Source organism: Mobula hypostoma, chromosome 23, assembly GCF_963921235.1.
Source record: "Mobula hypostoma chromosome 23, sMobHyp1.1, whole genome shotgun sequence".
NCBI classification, from domain to species: domain Eukaryota; kingdom Metazoa; phylum Chordata; class Chondrichthyes; order Myliobatiformes; family Myliobatidae; genus Mobula; species Mobula hypostoma.
Genome location: NC_086119.1, coordinates 44,180,091 through 44,199,971, shown reverse-complemented (window position 1 = coordinate 44,199,971; position 19,881 = coordinate 44,180,091). Strand labels below are relative to the sequence as shown.

The following is a 19,881-nucleotide window of genomic DNA, read 5'->3' as shown; positions in this document are numbered from 1 at the left end:
AGCAAGAAGAGAGCTTGACCTGTGCGGTGGGATCCCTGATGATGGATGCTGCTTCTTCGTGTAGATGTGCTCAATGGTGGGGAGGGCTTTACCTGTGATGGACTCAGCGATATCCACTAGTTTTTGTAGGGTTTTCCATTCAAGGGCATTGGAGTTTCCATACCAGGATGTGATACAGCCAGTCAATATACCCTCCACCACATATCTATAGAAGTTTGTCAAAGTTTTAGATGTCATGCTGAATCTTTGCAAACTTCTACGGAAGTAGAGGTGCTGTGGTGCTTTCTTCGTAATTGCACATACGTGCTGGGCCCAGGACAGGTTCCCTGAAATGATAACACCGAGGAATTTAAGGTGCTGACCCTCTCCACCTCCGATTCCCCCAAAGAGGACTGGCTCACGCACCTCTGATTTCCTCCTCCTGAAGTCAATAACCATCTCCTTGGTCCTGCTGACATTGAGAGAGAGGTTGTTGTGGCACCACTCAGCCAGATTTGCGATCTCCCTCCTATATGCTGATTCATCACCATCTTTGATTCGGCCAACAAAATGGTGTCATTAGCAAACACTGAAGACACTGTAGCTGTGCTTAACTACACGGTCATAAGTGGGGGTTAAACACACAGCCTTGTGGCGTGCCTGCGCTGCTCGAGATCATGGAGGAACTGTTGTTGCCAATCTGAGCTGACTGGGGTCTGCGACTGAGGGAATCGAGGATCCAATTGCACTAGGGGGTATTGAGGCCAAGGTCTTGAAGCTTACCGATTAGTTTCGAGGAGATGATAGTATTGAATGCTGAGCTGTAGCTGATAAAGAGCACACTGATGTATGCATCTTTGCTGTCCAAACGTTCCAGGGTTGAGTGAGGAGCCAAAGAAATGGCATCTGCTGGGGACCTGTTGTGCTGGTAGGCAAACTGGAGCAGATCCAAGTAACTTCTCAGGCAGGAGATAGGTTTCATCATCAACCTCTCAAAACACATCATCACTTTGGATTTAAGTGCTACTGGACGATAGTCATTAAGGCAGGTCATCATGTTCTTCTTAGGCACTGTTACAAATGAAACCTGCTTGTAACAGGTGGGTACCTCAGACTGCCAAAGCAAGAGGTTAAAGATTTGAGTGAACACTCCAGCCAGTTGGCTTGCACAGGTATTCAGTATGTGGCCAGGTACTCCATCTGGGCTGGATGCTTTCCATGGATTCACCCTCCTGAAGACCGCTCGCACATCCGCTTCAGAGACTGAAATCACACGATCGTCGGGGGCTGTGGGAGTTCATGATGGTTTAGTGAACACCGAAGGTATTGAGCTCATCTGGAAGCAAAGCCCTGTCGCAAGGTTTAACTTTATAGCATTCAAGTCCTGCCACAACTGTCGAGCATCTGTCACTGTTTCATGTTTAGTCTGGAATTGCCACTTTGCCCGTGAGATGGGACCTGGACTTCTTGTAACGCTCTTGATCACCAGACTTGAATGCCTCTGATCTGGCCCTCAGCAAACTGTGGACCTCATAATTCATCCAGGACTTCTCGTTGAGGAAGACGCTGAATGATTTTGTGGGAATACACTCATCTACAACTGTTTATATAAAATCCATGACAGCCATGGTGTATCCACCGACTTGAAGCAATTCCATTGCCACTCCTCTGCCTCCCTGCCGCCCTTACCTCTGGAGCCTTGCTTTTTAGCCTCTGCCTGTACGTAGGTAGTAGAAAGGCAGCCAGATGAGCAGATTTCCCAAAATATGGTCTGGCCATGAAATAGTGGGCATTCCTCATCTTAGTATAACAGTGGTCTAGTGTGTTGGGACAGGTGCTACAGGGTACTTGCTGATGGTAATTGGGCAGGGATTTCTTCAGACAAGCCTGGTTGAAATCCCTGACTATGAAATTAAATACATCAGGATGGACTGTTTCTTGCTTGGTCACGGCATCATGCAGTATCTGAAGTGCTTGATTATAGTCAGCCGCTGGTGGAATGTAAACTGCAGATTATCCTGGACAATTGAGATTTTGCAGATGTACAAATTCCCTTTATTGCTTCACAACACTGAATCTCCTCATCAGTTCTTACATACTCCCTTGCTTTGTAGCACCTCCTCAAAATTTTCTGGATTAAGTTCCACTTGCTATATTTCTGATCAATTGTCCAGGCTGTTCAAATCTTCCAACAGTGTAAAGCCTTCCTCTTCAATGCCAATCAGACAAATTTTTGTCATGGTCAGACTGCTGGTAATTGGGCAGAAATTTCTTCGAACAAGCCTGAGTGAAATTCCCAACTATAATATGAAATGCATCGGGATCGACTGTTTCTTGTTTGGTGATGGCATCATTTGAGTCTGAATCATTAATATATTTTACATAAAGAAAAGGACTGTGCACATCTTTGTCGAATTCTGCTGCTAGAGACCTTCCAGTTTCACCCATCACCCTAAACCTTAAGAACATTCTACAGGGGCACAATTGAGAGCATCTCTGCCTGGGATGGGAACTGTACTTCCCCCAATCGCAGGACTCTGCAGAGAGTGGTGCGGACAGCCCAGCACATCTGTAGATGTGAACTTCCCACCATTCAGGACATTTACAAAGACAGGTGTGTAAAAAGGGCCCGAAGGATCATTGGGGACCCGAGTCACCCCAACCACAAACTGTTCCAGCTGCTACCTTCCGGGAAAGGGTACTGCAGCATTAAAGCCAGAACCAACAGGCTCTGGGACAGCTTCTTCCACCAGGCCATCAGAGTGATTAATTCATGCTGCCACAACTGTATTTCTATGTTATATTGACTGTCCTATTGTACATACTATTTATTATAAATTGCTATAAATTGCACATTACACATTTAGAAGGAGACGTAACGTAAAGATTTTTCTCCTCATGTACATGAAGGATATAAGTAATCAAGTTAATTTAAATTCACATTCCAAGTGTCCTTCTTCCTCCCACTGAGCTGGTGTCGGATGCAATTTGCCACTCTTCCTTGGATTCCTGGCCTTTTACACTTCCGACCAGCATGTAATGTGCAATTTTGCCAAAACCCTAGATAAAATCGATAAAATGTGCTGTTCCTACATTGGCCCTTCTTGTTGCACCTTCAGCAAATTCAAGTGGAAGGCATTTGGTACGCTTGTCTTCATAGGCCAAGGTACTGAATATTAGAGTTGAGACATCACGTTGCAGCTGTACAAAACTTTGGTTAGGCCTTACTTGGAGTATTACGTACAATTCTAGTCACCACACTACAGGAAGGATGTGGCAGCAATAGAAAGAGTGCAGAAGAGAATCACCAGGACATTGCCTGAAGTTATAAGGAGAGATTGGTTAGGCTTAGATTGTTCTCACTGGAGCACAGGAGGTTGAAGAGTGACCTCAAGAAGATTTGTAAGATTATGAGGGGCATAGATAGGGTAGATGGTCAACCTTTTCCCAAGGTCAGAGGAGTCTGAAACCTGGGGGCATGGGTTTAAGGTGAGAGGGAAGAAATTTAAAAGAGATAGGAAGTGTTTTTCACACAGAGGGTAGTGGGTATATGTAAGGGGCAACCAAGGAAGGGGGTTGAGACAAAATTAATTACAATATTTAAAAGGCATTTTGATAGGCACTAGGATAGGAAAAGAGTAACGAGATAAAGACCTTCCATAAGCAAATAGGATTACCACACATACAAATTCGGCTCCAGCTCTGTGACTCCACCATTTTAGACCTTGGAAAACACCTCAGAATCTGTCTACTTCTTTTCCTACAATGGAAACCCTGTAACAATGGAAACCCTGTAAACCATAAGATAACATTGCCTTTTGACACTGTGTTTATTTTGATTTGGCGTATCACTGTGCTCTGTAGACTTGGAGTTTTGATATCTTCTGGATTACGAGGAAGAGTTTATTAGACAATAACTGGAACGCTAAATTGCGAAATACTGGCACTCTGAACACTGAAGAAAATGGGCCAGAGAAACAAAAAAAAAACTGGGAAACCAGTCCAAGATAAAGAAAATACAGATACGACATTCTAAACAAAAGCCAACTGGCAGTCACATGCTTGCAAACTAACATGAGGTAATTAGCAGAGAAAAATACGACAAGAGCATTTCAGCAATTGAGGGTTCATAAAGTCAACTTTCAATTTCTCCACTAATGAAGGGTCTCAGAAAACCAGCAGCATATATCCTTCTTTTTAATCCTTTCTTGGCCTCATCCCAAATGCTCTTCCAGCCTCCCAACCTTCAAGTCATTTGGATATTTCAAGCTTTGAAACTATGTTCATCTCTTACCTCACTCACACCTCCTTAGCCATGAAGATACCCAGGGCATTCATCCCTAAATCACTCTACCTCTTCGTTGCACCTTAAAGCCTACGTCTTTGAACAATTTTCTGGGCCCTCTGTTCCCCCTCTAAGTTCTCCTTACGTGACGGTGTTAACATTTTTTTTATTCCTGTGAAGCACCTCAGGATGTATTGTTAACGTTGCTCTATAAATTCGTTACTGTTGGTCATTATAACAGTCATTACTCTGTGGAAACTTCATGAACACTTGAATTGCTGGTAATAAATTATGGTGTTCCACATTTGAGAGTTCTGCTGCCACACTCAATGATTCCAGAACAGCTTCTTCCCCTCTGCCATCCGATTCCTAAATGGACATCGAACCTGTGAACACTACCTCACTTTTTTAATATATATTATTTCTGATTTTGCATGAATTTAAATCTATCAATTTACATATACTGTAATTCATTTACTTTTTTTTCTTCTTCTATATCATGTATTGTATTGAACTACTGCTGCGTGCGGGACTCTACGGCCACAGCAGACATTGCTCTAACACAGACTGAAGCTAGACTTTCCGGGCGCAGATCCATGGTCTCGCGAGACTAACGGATGCCACCACCACTGCTGCTAATAAACCTGATTCTGATTTGAGCCCATTTAAGATAGAATGAATAGATCATATTAAACCTGCCATTTGCACTCTGTTCTCATTCTCCAGAACCAATCTCTTTACTACAATATCATTCAGTTGGCCACAGTGTAAAGAGGCATTTTAGGAGACATCAGGATCACATCAGTGCTCATCTATTCCAAAGGCATTGGGATATTTTTGTATTTTACTAATTCATACAGTTTAGAGACAACCACTTTCTTCCTTGGGTAACATATTGTTCGTTGCCCACAAGCTGCATGAGAGAGAAACCCAAGGCAATACTGGGTGATTAGAGAAGAGAACAAGAGTGACTTGTTTTTGGTTCATTAATTGTCCGTGGCATGGGTAAAGGGCTTCTGTTCAGTGATTCTTTCTGAGTCTTTCAAGCCCATAATAGTTACAGACACAGGCTGGAACACGAATCAAAAAGCAAGTGTAGCAGAAATGAATGTGGCCCTGTTTTAGTCTGAATGATAAGTGCACTCCCCTCAAAACCCCTTTCTCTGTCAATTTAATGGAGGTCATAGCCCACTTACTTTGCGAAAGTCAGATCTGAACAAAAAATTAACTGGAAGAATTATTGTCTTCATTCAATCCTGGTATTCTGATTTCAGACCATGGCTGAACTGAACTCCAGGCCTCAGATACTGTACATGACTATTGGTCTGGATTGAGTTAGTTAGAAACTTCCAGCTTCTCCATTACAACAGCTGCACTTTCAGCCCTAAACCAGAACAAACAGCTGCCTACTAGATAAGGTATCACAACCATCTCACTAATATTATCAGACGACAAGTTTCCCAAGGCTGGACTACTAAAGGGGAAGCATATGGAAAAGCTGAAATCCAGCATTTGAAAGGACTGTTTACTTCATGCTGTTCTTAACATTAATTAAATTACAGAATCAAATGAGCTGGCTCTGGATCAAGGCACAGTTTACAGTTTGTAAGGTATTTCATGTAAAATGGCAAGAACTGAAAAGGAGATTTTAAACTTAGAGGGAGCTTTTATCTGTCTCTGCCTCCTAAGGGAAGTCCTATCATCCTGGACCACTTTATAAAAAGGGCCTTTATGAGAAATGTGTTTGGGCAGCATCTGTATGATAGGTAAAATAAAATATTTAAAATTAATTAAACTCTAAAATGTGTACAAAAATGGAATTTTACATATTTTTCAAATAAAGCCTTAAAAGAAAGTTGAATTTCTTAACATATAAAGTTTTTAAGAAGTATTTTACAGTGGTGGTGTGAAACGTTTATCGGTTATAAATTCTTTTATACACGATAATGTCAGAAAGTTTTTGCAAGATATATATAGAAAAAAGGGAGGATTGAAGGTTTTGTGGATTGTAATCACTCTCAAGTTGATGTGATCCAGGGAATCAAAGTGACTGGCCAAGGATTCCTGAACTTTTATATTGAGCAAGTGAAGATTACCAACCAATCCTTCCATAAAGTGGATAATCCAGAGAGTAAGGCATGGATATGTTCTGGAGATTTTAATAACTTAAGGCCAAAAATAGATTCCAATTTCACAACATATATCAGTGACAATAATCCTGATTCTGATAAGTCAGTATCAGCAGTCTCCAAAAATTCCAAATCATGATTTAATGTACCTCATAAACACAAGGGGTCCTGCAGTGCTGGAAATCCAGAGAAACACATACAAAATTCTGCAGGATTTCAACTGGTCAAGTAGCATCTACGGAAAGGAATAAGCAGTCATTGTTTCAGGCCGAAATCAAGGGTCTCAACCCAGAACGTCAATTATTTGTTCCTTTTCATAGATGCTGCCTGACCTGCTGTGTTCCTCCAACATTTCATTTGTGTTTCACTGTGCCTCAATTCTACGTACCTGAAACATTACCATACCCTTTGATACTCTTTGATTAAATGACCAACTGATGTTGGCCTTCTCCCACCAACCACAGACTTCCAGAGAGGAAATTTTGAAATTTCTATTATCGATTTTTTTAAAAGGTGTTTTTTTACTTACCTTCCAGATTACGTATAAAAAATTAAGAGCATAGCCTTTTGATTTCTCCATATCAAAGAAAAGACAATTCCTTGGTACTCATCTACTAAGTGCATTGAGAACTTTAAGCACCTAGTTCAGACCATTGTTCAATATTATAATTCATTATGGTTTTGCCTCTAAGGTTGTGAGAACGTGATATGGGATAACTTCCCATCCCAGAGTATATTTAATGATTGGGTTAATTATTGGTGTGACACTTAAGGGGAAGGAAACTACTGACCCGATGAAGGAAGCTCTGAACGTTGTCAGAGATGGAGGACCTTCACTGCTGCCCTAAATGCCAGTGGTGTAATGGGCAGGAGAAGGAGGAATTAAGGGGAAGTTCAGTAAGCATGAGGGAAGAACAGAGTCAAAGGATGTGTCGATGAGGTACGTATGATGCTTAAAGAGAGAAAAAGAGGAAGACGTAAAGGAATAAAGACTTTATAATAGCGAAACTCTACAAGATATACTATTTAAGCAAGTTCCCCATTAGACATCTAGAGCAAAAGCAAACTGCTAGAGGAACCAATGGGTCAGGCAGCCTCCAAGAGGCAAGGAGAAGGTCTATGTTTTGGGTTGTAATCCTGGATTTGACCTTGGGTTAACGTGGGAGGTGGGGAAGAGGTACGATTCCTCAGGATTTCCCAGCCTGTATTACAGCCTCTGTAGTTCTGAAGCCTGGACACTGCTGTAGAAAGTTCAGCAGTCAATTTGTACACAGAAAGTCCCCACCGTCTGCAAATACAATGTGTTTGCAGAACCTGTTTCAAGAATAAATATTAGCCAGAACTCTGGAGTTAATTCCCCCTTTGTCCTTAGAAATAATGCTTGGGGGAGAAAAAAAAACAGGCACTGGCCCTTTTTAACTTCCCATCCCAGAGTAGGCACTTCCTCAGTGGAGGTCAGTTTCGACTTCCAGTAGCCTCTTGCTGAGGCTCCACCCAGAACACCATGATTACTGTACCTTATGATGTTGGTCACAGTTAAACACTTTCAAAAAAAATACAGGCATCATAGTAGTCAGTCACATTAAAGCTTTGTCGGAGACAGAGTTGCTAATTGCAACCCAGTCTTCCTCCTGCAGGATCTTCACAATCCATCCTCCAGTGCCACAGCAGCTGATTGCAGTTAGAGATTAGTTTTAGGGGACGTTGTACGGAAACAGTAAGCTGGGTTAAACATGACCTGGACTCACAGTGCCACAGTAGATGATTACGGTTAGAGATTATTTTAGGGGAACGGTAAGCTGGGATGAACAGGAAAACCTCACGAATTTACTTTTTGGAAACCCCATTTCAAAGACTTGAGGTTATCATTCTGATGCCAGTCCCGGAATAAAGCTGCAGAAAGAGGCAAAGTGTAACCCCCCTACCCCCGTCCCCAAACTAGTGCTCTGCCACTGGGGCGTTTAGCCACCGAGCTACAGAGCGAACATGCGATCAAGTACACTTCAACTCAGTTTGGAATCATGCTGTTGAACATGGCTCAGCATGCTTATACAGAAGTGAATTAACTGGGAATATCTCAATATTGTCCATGAACGGCAAGAAAGTGACCTAAGTGTGCAAATCTGATAACTGCTACTGATTTATACAGACTACAGATCAAAAGGAATCCTGCATAAATTATTGGACTTGCTAAAAATACTTTCTCATCAAGTCAGAGGATTTATTGTTCTATGGAATGGGCACCAATCTACAACGTACAGTGTGTCAAGACTCACTGTTGTTAAGGAAGCACTGGGTCTAGAAGTTCTGGTTCTGAGTATGATGCATGGAGGACCTCCACTCAAAGGCTCAGCAACTAACCAGGAGCTACATGTTTTCGGCACTGAATGACGCCTGGTTCAGGGTCTGGCTAGGCTAGGGGTTGCAAAGCAGGGACTGGCAGATTCGAAGAAGACCATAGGATTGGAGATGTGGAGGGGCGGTTGAGATGAATAGCAACTAGGACCAGTTGTTTCATTGATACAGAAAACCTGGGACAGGTGAGGGCAGCAGATCAGATATGGGGTGAGATCTCAGAGCCAAGTGATGGTGGGTCTGGGGGTGGGGGGGGAACAGGCTGGACATCAGGATGTGGGAGAGAAATCAATGCAATGTTGTGTGGGACCCAGAGGGTGAAGTTGAATTAATTCACTGCTCGGCAGATGCTCCAGTTGTCCCAAGAGTGTCTGTGGACACTCAGTCCCAGGACAAGAGTCCAAGTTACCCCACAACTCTCTGAAGGGTCACTCACACAGACAATGGCATGAACCTCTGTGACGGGACACTGAAATCAGGTCAGGGCCACAAGGGTGATACCTGGCCACGGCAGCCTGGCCAGGTTTCTGGAGTGTCATGGAAAAGGTCATCACATCTTAATCCAGAGACAAAAAAAAAATCTTCAGTTGCATAGCCGAAAACAAGAGGAATTTTACACAATTGAATTTCTGGACAAGGTTCATCCAAAAGTTATTGAACCTGCTGATAGCCTTGAGAGTTTCCTTGTTATTTCTGTGGGACTGTGAATGAGGAGTGTGAGGACAGGAAAGGTGAGGCACACTTACTGATTTTAAAATATTATTATATAAACAGATACATGTTAAAGTGTGACTCCAGCTGTTTCTACGAGGAAAAAGAGCTGTTGACTGTGGAAGATAATGGAGTCCCCTAGATCCTCATACTGTGGGCACGTGGCCAAGTGGTTAAGGCATTGGACTAACGACCTGAAGGTCGTGAGTTCGAGCCCCAGCCGAGGGAACGTGTTGTGTCCTTGAGCAAGGCACTTAATCACACATTGTTCTGCGATGACACTGGTGCCAAGCTGTATGGGTCCTAACGCCCTTCCCTTGAACAACATCGGTGGCGTGGAGAGGGGAGACTTGCAGCATGGGCAACTGCTAGCCTTCCATACAACCTTGCCCAGGCCTGCGCCCTGGAGAGTGAAGACTTTCCAGGCGCAGATCCATGGTCTCCTAAAACTAACGGATACCTTTAGATCCTCATAATGACTGCCATTCTTATGATTGATAACTTGTATTTATGTCAGCATTGCCACAGGAATCATGGTAACTCCATATGAACAAAACGTACAATGGTCTGCTCACAAACAAGAGAAAATCTGCAGACGCTGGAAACACAAGCAACACACACAAAATGCTGGAGGAACTCAGCAGGCCAGGCCTGCCAAAGGGTTTTGGCCCAAAATGTCGACGATACTCTTTTCCTGGCCTGCTGAGCATTTTGTGTGTATTACTATGGTCTGACTGAGTATCCCTTTGGGGAGTCTCATTTTTTGATGTGATACTGGCCATGTTTACACATCTGGCTTTCGTACGAGTTACGATTGTGAGATCCAGTCATGGTGCAGTCCACCACGTCATTCATCAAAATTTTAAAAAACTCCCAGACACTCCTCCACTGAAGCAAACGGGAAGGAAGTTCTACTTCGTGCCTCAGAGACTCTACAGCTATGACCTGATGCATTACGAGTTGGATCGCACCCCTCCTCCCCCTCATAACACATCTCAGCTTCTCACATGCTTTGTTTTAAGCCCGGCTCGGCACAGCTCTCAATACTGCCCAATAATTCAGTGATTTTAGTATAACAGAAGACAAAGAAAATCTTGCACCTCAATGCCAACCTACCGTGGACATGGTATCTAGTTGTTTGTGAACCATGGGCAGACGTCAAGCAATTGCAATGGTAACGAGCAAAATGATAGGCTCATTGAAATTTAATGTACAAAGCAGGCCCTTCAGCCCATTGTGTCCATGGTATCTATAAAGGCTGTTACTTCCCATTTCTTAGTGTGAGTGCTTTACATTACAATCCAACTGGTGCTCATCCAAGCCATTGTGATGAGGGCTTCTGCCTCTCTCATTGTTTCAGACAGCAAGTTCCAAATTCCAACACTCTCTCAGCTCCCCTCTAATCCTACTACGTAATCTCATAAATCTACACCCTTTCCATTAAAATCCTCCTGCAAAGGAAATAGGTATTTTCAATTTCCCAAAATTGAACACCACGTGATTAAAACTCCCTTACCCTTCCATGTAAAGAAAGCAACACCAACCTGGCCAATCTTTTCTCAAGACAATAATTATCCAACTCTGGTAGCTTTCCCATAGTTCTGCCCTGGTCTCTCTCTGCTGGTAACACATCTCTCCGGTCCCAAAGCAATTTCTGGTCGGTTACTGTAGTCACTATTGTCAAGGGGCAGTCAATTTGCACACAGAAAGCTTCCAAAAACAAGAATGTGATAGTCTTAGTGAAGAAAGGTCTCAGCCCAAAATGTCGATTGTTTACTCTTTTCCATAGATGCTGCCTGACCTGCTGTGTTCCTCCAGCATCTGCAGGTTTTCCTGTCTTTGAGATTTGCATGGTCTTAGTGATGTGAGTTGAGAGATATGTACTGACTAGAGCAGTGGAGACAAATCTCTTTTTCTTGAATATTGCTGAGGGATGCTGCACACCGGCTTGTGAGGACAATAGTGACTCGTCTGAGAGGCACTAGCTCTGTCAGCGCAGCACCTTATCAAGGCAGGACCACCTGCTTAAGTACCTGGAGGGAATTTGAACTCAGTTTTCTGAATGTGGAACCAGTCTGGCTAAACCCAGCCCAATTACAGCCGGTAGGCTGTTCAAGCTTATCTGCTGCCTGCTTACAAAGTTCTTTCTCATCTCGAGTGCAGCACCCAGGTGCACTTTTCTGCTGGGAAACCAGCTCATAAGTGAGACCCAAAGAAATGCGTTCTTTTTCTACCTCATTTGGAGTATCATGAGAAATCCTGGGTGCATTTGGAATATAGCGAACAACTTGGTGCCCCGTTCTTAAGGAGCAATATGCTGAACCTAGAGAAGATCCAGAGCAGGTTCACAAGAATGACCCTGGGAATGAAAGGCTTAACCAATGAGGAGCCCATTTAATGTCTCTGGGCTTGTACTTGATGGAGTTCAGAAGGACAAAGGAGATTGAGGTCTTATTGAAACCTACTGTATACTGATAGGTCTGGATGGAGTGGATATGGAGATGACGTTTCCACTAGTAGGATCCAAGGGCACACTCTCAGATAATGGGACGTACTTTTAAAACGGAGATGAGGAGGAATTTCTTGGAGGGTGTTCCTGCTTATCTACTACAACCTGCCTGATACTGAAGGGGCTGATGATGCGATGGAGCTGCATATTGACAATGCAACCTGATATGAAAGGGCAGTATGCAGACGAGAAATCAGAGGGTCATTGAAGGACACCAGAAGTAGCCTGGAATAAGTATGGCAGCTGATTCTCTTTCTATAAATGACAGGTAAGAGTTGGAAAGATAATGGAAGAAGATGGTCAACCAAATCAAAGGCTTCAGGCAAACTGAGAAAGATGAAAACCATAGTTATAGTCACCTTGAATGTCATATTTGAGATTAATAGAAACCTTTATACTGGGGTAAACATATTGATCCAAAATTTCATAACTAAACATACTACAGGTAGAGTATTTCTTATCCAATACTCTGAAATTATTTTTAAGCCCATCACAAATGGAAAATTTCACAAGGTGCAGGGAGGGTTCCAGGTGACGTGCAGGTCCTCTATGCACTACAGACAGCTCTGAGAAGTGACCTCACATATATAATGAACAGAAGTTAATGAAAAATAGAAAAATGATGCATAAAGCTGAAAAAGGAAGATCTTGATATTGTATTGAAAGAGTGGATTCAACAGCGTCGGTGTGAACAGATTCTGCTGAATGATATGCGGATCATGAAACAAGCAAAGACCTATCACAACAAACTGAAAATTAAAGGTAATTGTGAATATTCAGCAGGCTGGTTGAAGAAATTTAAGAAGAGACATGTCATTAATTTTTTAAAGGTTTGTGGTGATAAAGCATCTGCTGATCACGAAGCAACAGAGAAATTCATTGATGGGTTTGTCAAGATTGACACTGATGAAAATCTAACACACTGAATGGCTGCATCAGTATGTAAGTGTGATGAACAAGTGTAAGACAAATACTGTTTACCCTCAGCAGAGTCAGAAATGATAGTGATCCCAAGCTATTTCATTGTATATTCCAAAGTCCAAAATCGGAAACATTTCCAATGTCAAAGATTTTGGATAAGAGGTACTCAACCTGTATTAAAACCTGTCATATTTTCATAAATGTAATTGTATATAAATTTTAATCATTTTTAATTTGCTTTTGAAGGGTGGCGCAATCCTGATCACAGGTCCGGGGGTTCCTGACCTAGGGTCCACGAATCCTTTGCTTCATAGTGTTGGTCCATGGTTGGGAACCCCTGCCTCATATACTGTCTGTGTGGAGTTTGCACATTCTTTCTATGACCCTGTGGGTTTCCTCCAAATTCACTAGTCTCTTCCCATAGTCTCAAAGGTTATGGGGAGAAGGCAAGAGAATGAGGTTGAGAAGGATAATAAATCAGCCATGATCGAATGGCACAGCAGACTTGATGGACTGAATGGCCTAACTCTAATCCTATGTCTTATGGTTAATCAGCCCTTTGTGTGCAGGCTCTGGGGATAATAAAGCATTGGATTAGTGTAACTGGATGGTTGATGGCTAGTGTAGACTAGGTGGACTGAAGGGCCTTTTTCCTCCATGACTCTATGTGAACGTTCTCCACGCCGGTCAGCTCAGAGCCATCTCCCTTGACAAATACCTGGGGGCACCCACACAAGACAGGAGTGAATTTGGTGGGCTGACAAGGAGATTGACGCAAGTGGTGAGCTGTGGCAGGGACATTGCGGACCAATATTCCAGGAGGGAGGGGGTGACAGTATGTGCAGTGGTTCAGGTAAGTCCCGCAAGAGAAATAAACCTTTTGTTCGTTATTAATCTATATCATTCCACTGAAATTCTGCATCCCTATGAATCCTGGTGCCGAATCCAAATTTCAAGCAGTTAATTTAGTCAATTTTACAAGCATTTCATTGTATGAAATCTGCCCGTCATCCAGTGCCAGGCGGAACACCCCACCTGCAGGTTGACTGGGGGCGGGGGGGGGTGTCAGGGCTCTTTACCTTGTGTTCTCAAACGATATCGTAAACAAAGGAAACAGTGATTAGGAAATTACAAAATTGTCACTGCATGCTCAGGTTAGTTCAGCTGCTGATAACAACACTAGCTGGTATTCACAGTGCATCTCGAACAGAGCAAAACCTCCGAAGTCAGCATCATTAAACAACATCTGATACTCAGCTGATCATGATAGGCAAGTTAATCTCAGTATTAGCTGGGGTGCTCAGGTGACAGACACAGTCCCATCTCCATGCTCAACGTGAATTGTGCATTTGTAGGCGTCAGATTTGACGCAAGACGGGTGCGGGGAGCGGGGAGCGGGGAACAAGCAAACAAAGAATTTGTGTGAAGGCGCTTTGCGTAACTCCGAGCCCACCGAGAGAAACACAATCGCCCTCTTATGCTTCAAAGCCAGCCACTGGTACCATTCGTTTCTGTCAAGGGCAGCGACTCCTAAAGCATGATGCTTAATACTCTGATCTCTCACCTTCTTTGGGACCGGCTGCCGCTGCAGTACCTCGGCCCATTGGACTGGAGTGCTTGTTGACCCGTCCGGGGGCTTTTAGCCCACTTGGCTTCAGCAGGCTCATTGCAGTCGCGTCTCGGTCTCTCTCCTGCAGGCAATGCTCGTTCTCTAGGAGGACTGGGGTTTGTCTCTGGCTGCTTCACGCATCTCTCCCGCTCGTCACTCCCCTCATCCTTACAGGACCTAATTGTTGAGAGATAGCGAGACAGAGAGAGAGAGAGAAATAATATGCATCACGGCCACAGTAAATAACCAACTGACCCCACTGGAGAAGACGGCGGGAGCCCACCGAATCTCCGACGCGCGATCCGTTTTAGTGTCGAGAGGTCCTTTCATTCGGCATCCTCACCGTTTGTCTCCTCGGCGCGCTACGCCGATTGTTGACGCCCGCGCCTGAGCTGTTGTTTCACCGCAGACCGCCTGCCTCTCCCTTTGGCTGCTCTTGTCGGATGCAGAGAAACGGGGGAAAGCTGACAGCACCCAGTCACATGGAGCTGCACAGACACACTTGCGTCCTTTTCATTCCGATGAGGATTGGAGGAACGAGGCACGGCACGTTTGCCAGTCATTCAGAATTCGGACCGACAGGAGCTGTCCAATGCTGGCTTCTGCAAAAAGAAAACCACCATTTATGCATGCAGCAGGAGCCACTGTCAGCCGGATGAATCCGGAGCAACCCCCAGACTGAAACGCCCTCAATGCGGGACAACCAGATCGAGAGACAGGCTCTTGTCCATCCAGTATTCTTCAAAGAGGAGGGCTCACGGGGCACTGGAAAGGCCGTGATTGACTCCCCAGCTCTGCTGAATAGACGAACAAAAGGAAAAGTGATTGGGGGAGGGCGCTGCCTCCTCCAGCTGCCTGTTATTTCTTCGCCAGCCTGCCTTATGGATTATTCATTGGGGAAGCAGCTGGGACAGGAAATGAATGTCAAACAAAGGCGGAAGCTCGATTCTGGTTGAAAAGTGTCGCTCCTCTCAATCTGCCACTGAAAGTCCTGCCGTACGGAAAGAATGTCGCGTTGAGGAAGGAGTTAAATCACATGCTTTTGACAGCTTCACTATGCTGCCGAGGCTCTCTAATCGCTCACAAAGAATAATAAATGTTCTAAAAATCAGGCCCCTAAAGAAAATAATTGCTAAAACATGACATTCATGTCCCCAGGCTGGAATGAGAGGTAATCAGACTGATTCTTCTCCCAGATCACATCCTTTGTATCAAAAACACGAGAAAGTCTGCAGACGCTGGAGATCCAAAGCAACACACACAAAATGCTGGAGACACTCAGCGGGTCAGGCAGCATCTATGGAACAGAGTAAACAGTCGACGTTTCGGGCTGAGACCCCTCCTCAGGACTTCATCATCCTTTGTATATTGCCGGCACCGGGCACTGAGCTCCGTTGTGATTCCGTCTGTAGTTGAACAGCTGCAGGAACTTCGTAGGTTTCTATGTAAAGAGCGATCATCTTGGTAGCGTTGATTCGTACAGCAATGTTCAAAGGTCAAAGTATCAAAGTACATGTTTGTCACCATATACAACCCCAAGATTCATTTTCCTGTGAGCATCCTCAGCGAATCTACAGAATAGTGACTGTGAATGTGCAGAAACATAAGTATCAGAGAGTTGTAGACTCAGCCGAATACATCAGACACACCTCCCTCGCCATCCGTAGGAATACTGAGAGGCTCCCTGGAGAAGACAACATCTAACATCAAAGATCTCCACCACCTGCTTCATGCAGTCATCTCACGACTACCATCAGGCAGGAAGTACAGAAGCCTGAAGTCCCTCACCACTGGGTTCAGGAACGGCTACTACCCTGCAACCATTCAGTTCTTGAACCAACCAGGACACCAGTCAAGTCAAGTTTATTGTCATTTAAATATATGCATGTATACCACCAAACGAGCAAACATCTCCCTGGACCACAGTAGGTACACATAACACATATATAGAACATAGAACATAGAATAGTACAGCACATTACAGGCCCTTCAGCCCACAATGTTGTGCCAACCCTCAAACCCTGCCTCCCATATAACCCCCCACCTTAAATTCCTCCATATACCTGTCTATTAGTCTCTTAAACTTCACTAGTGTATCTGCCTCCACCACTGACTCAGGCAGTGCATTCCACGCACCAACCACTCTCTGAGTAAAAAACCTTCCCCCTTGAACTTCCCACCCCTTACCTTAAAGCCATGTCCTCTTGTATTGAGCAGTGGTGCCCTGGGGAAGAGGCACTGGCTATCCACTCTATCTATTCCTGTTATTATCTTGTACGCCTCTATCATGTCTCCTCTCATCCTCCTCCTCTCCAAAGAGTAAAGCCCTAGCTCCCTTAATCTCTGATCATAAGCCATACTCTCTAAACCAGGCAGCATCCTGGTAAATCTCCTCTGTACCCTTTGCAATGCTTCCACATCCTCCCTATACTGAGGCAACCAGAACTGGACACCGTACTCCAAGTGTGGCCTAACCAGAGTTTTATAGAGCTGCATCATTACATCACGACTCTTAAACTCTATCCCTCGACTTATGAAAGCTAACACCCCATATAACACACTTAGGAAAGTAAAAATTAAACCTGCAACTGAATTACACATCGATAAATATAAGTGCATAAATTAAATATTGTAGGGTACAGTACAAATCATCCGGTGACACTTTGAATGCAATGTAGCAAGGAGTTCAGGAGCCTATTGACCTGAGGGTATTAGTTTAGCAATGCTATGACCACATTGGTTACTTTGCACTAAAATGCACTTTCTTTTTGTTCTAGTTTGTGTTCTTTCTTGCGAAATGTATAAGTTATGTTGAATTTATCTTTTTCTTATGGATGGTGCCATGTATCTGTGATGTTGCTGCAAGGAAGTTTTTCATTGTATCTGTGCATACATGCACTTGTGCATCTGACAATGAACTCGGCTTTGATTTTGAGATATTGGAGAGCTGCTGACATTCTACATGTGTGTAAACAGTGCTGTGGTACTAAGGCAGCCATTTATCCAAGGACACTGGGTGGGACACAGTGGACCTCGATAAAGGATATCTTCTGGGGCTTGGGTCCAGGTTGACGATGAAAATCTTCTCTTTAACTAGACGCATGGTCCTGGTGAGAATGAGTGTGCCTGTTTTCTCCTCAATTCCCAAGGATTTCACACATTGTTATGTACAAGTGCTGAAGCTTAGAAAGATTGGCAAAAGCACCGTGAGATACATAATCCCATTACTGCTGTACCAGTTCACTAACACGTACTGCCATCTCCGCAAGCTTTGTTCTGAGAATGCTAAGGCTTAATTGTAATTATAATTCCATTTGACTCATGAGGAATAATTCAATTTTGCTGTACCACCCAGTTCTTGTAGAGTCACCATTAAACTGTTATAAATATTTATTGAGGCTAGAAGAGATAATGAGACCAAAATGCCAACTGGCACTAAGGTTGGTAACCCCTGCCCTTGTTTGGCCGTTTCTAAATACTGAGGGAAAACAAAACAAACGTGTCATCCAACCAAATTGGACTTGAGTAATGAAGCCAATAATATTGAGAATGAAACAGGGAGAGAAAGCTGACAGGAGAAAAAGGTCAGAGAGTGTAAGCATGTATTGACAGGGAAGTCAACCATGGATGTCGCGTCCTATCTGTCTGTATGATATGCACGCCAGGGCACTACAAGAAGGAGAGCAAACTGCTGCCTATGTAGCGGGCTCCCCCTCTCCATACAGCTGATGGATCCAAGAGAACGGCCAAGACCAACACAGTTTGGCACCAGCAGCATTACCTGAGTTGCCAGTCAGCGTTGAACTCTATGTAGGGAATCCTGCTGCAGATTATTCCTCGGGGATTACTCCCAAAGTCTTCCCCATGAGTGGCTATAGCTGTATAACTGCAAGGCAGCAGAGGTTTGAGATCAGAGTTTTCCTTCTCCTCGACGAGCTGCCAGCCACGGCTGACAAGCTCGCCCAGAGGCTTTAAGGCACCAGTAACCCACCTTTGCCTCTTCTCCTGTCAGCAGAAACTGTTCTGCCAGGCTTACTAGCTAAGCCATGCGTGAAGGCCAGGAGCTGGACTTGGTTGTCAGAGGCTATTTGAGATGCATGCCCCTGGGACAATTAATAACAACCTTTATCAATATACCACAGCATGTATACAAAAGTAATATTAATCTGGTTATTGCAGTAAGCATAATGATCAATGAAAACAGAAAACTCTGGATGCATTCAGGAGGTCTGCCAGCAACCATGGAGAGGGAAATAGGGTTAATGTTTCAGGCCAAATGTCCTTTATCAGAGGTTAACACCACAAGGGCATATACATACAGAATAAGGCCAGCAACGTCATATTCATACAGAATAAGGCCAGCAACATCATAAAGGATCCCACCCATGGACTGTTTGTCCCACTCCCATCAGGGAGAACCCCCTAACTTTAAAACAGTTACTTTCCCAAACAGTAAGGCTGATCAACACCTCCACCCACTAACCTATCGTTCGACAACCCCCACACAACTACTCTGTTATTTCCTGTCAGAGTCACCTTATGTACGGCCACTCCTGTATCTACTGTCACTTTATGTATATACAATGAGTCTATGTATATAAACTCTTTTATATATTTAAATTGTGTATATTTATCATTGTCTTCTTTATCTTATTGTGTCTTTTTTGTGCCACATCAGATCTGGAGTAACAATTATTTAATTCTCCCTTAAATTTCTGTACTGGAAATGACAACTTAGAATCTTGAATCATAAGTTAACTGGACTAGTAGGGTATTGCTCTTGACTATTGATTTCCACACATGAGTTCAAATGCCATCATGGTGACTGTGGAAACTAAATTTTCTTTTAAGAAGCTAGTAATGACTACATGAACCTAGCAGTTTACCATATAAAATATCACATGATTTCATAACGTTCTTCAGGGAAGGAAATCTGTTGTCCTTACCCTGTCTTGCCCATTTGTGTGACTCGCCAATCAGGTTGACTCCTTACTGCCTCCTCAGTTCAGAGAAACTCGGGACAAACAATAAATGCTGTTTTACTATTGATGCCCACATCCTATGAAAGAATAAATATATATATTTTTTAAAAATCTGTGTATTTTGTGAAATTGTGAACTGTGAAAAAATTTACCAAATAAACAAAATTAAATATTTTGAAGTAATAAGAACAGCTTTGGCAAAAGATTAAATGGGGACAACAGTGATCGAACTTTGATCATTTTGCTATCTCTTTTTTAATTATAACTACTTCTTGCAGCTTTTAGGAGTGACATTACACCACTATTTACGGTCGGAGTTGCACAGGTCTGGTTTATACGAGTAATTACGGGGCTAATTTGTTTTTTTTAAACAAACGGGGTGACGTCATGAAGTTCTGGAA

At 43.5% G+C, this 19,881-nt stretch overlaps 1 protein-coding gene across 4 annotated transcripts in view; it reads right to left on the bottom strand.

Moving 5' to 3' along the window:
* The window catches only part of clip2 (CAP-GLY domain containing linker protein 2), a 168,079-nt gene extending 152,112 nt beyond the window's left edge, over window positions 1-15,967 (bottom strand). For all 4 annotated transcript variants that reach the window (XM_063031322.1, XM_063031323.1, XM_063031324.1 and 1 more), the window contains exons 1-2: window positions 14,842-15,967; window positions 14,454-14,675 (exon numbers count right to left, since the gene is read on the bottom strand). In XM_063031322.1, the coding sequence (XP_062887392.1) occupies window positions 14,454-14,556 (103 nt within the window). In that variant the 5' untranslated portion in view covers window positions 14,557-14,675; window positions 14,842-15,967. The remainder of the gene's footprint in view (window positions 1-14,453; window positions 14,676-14,841) is intronic.
* Between the last annotated feature and the right edge of the window lie 3,914 nt (window positions 15,968-19,881).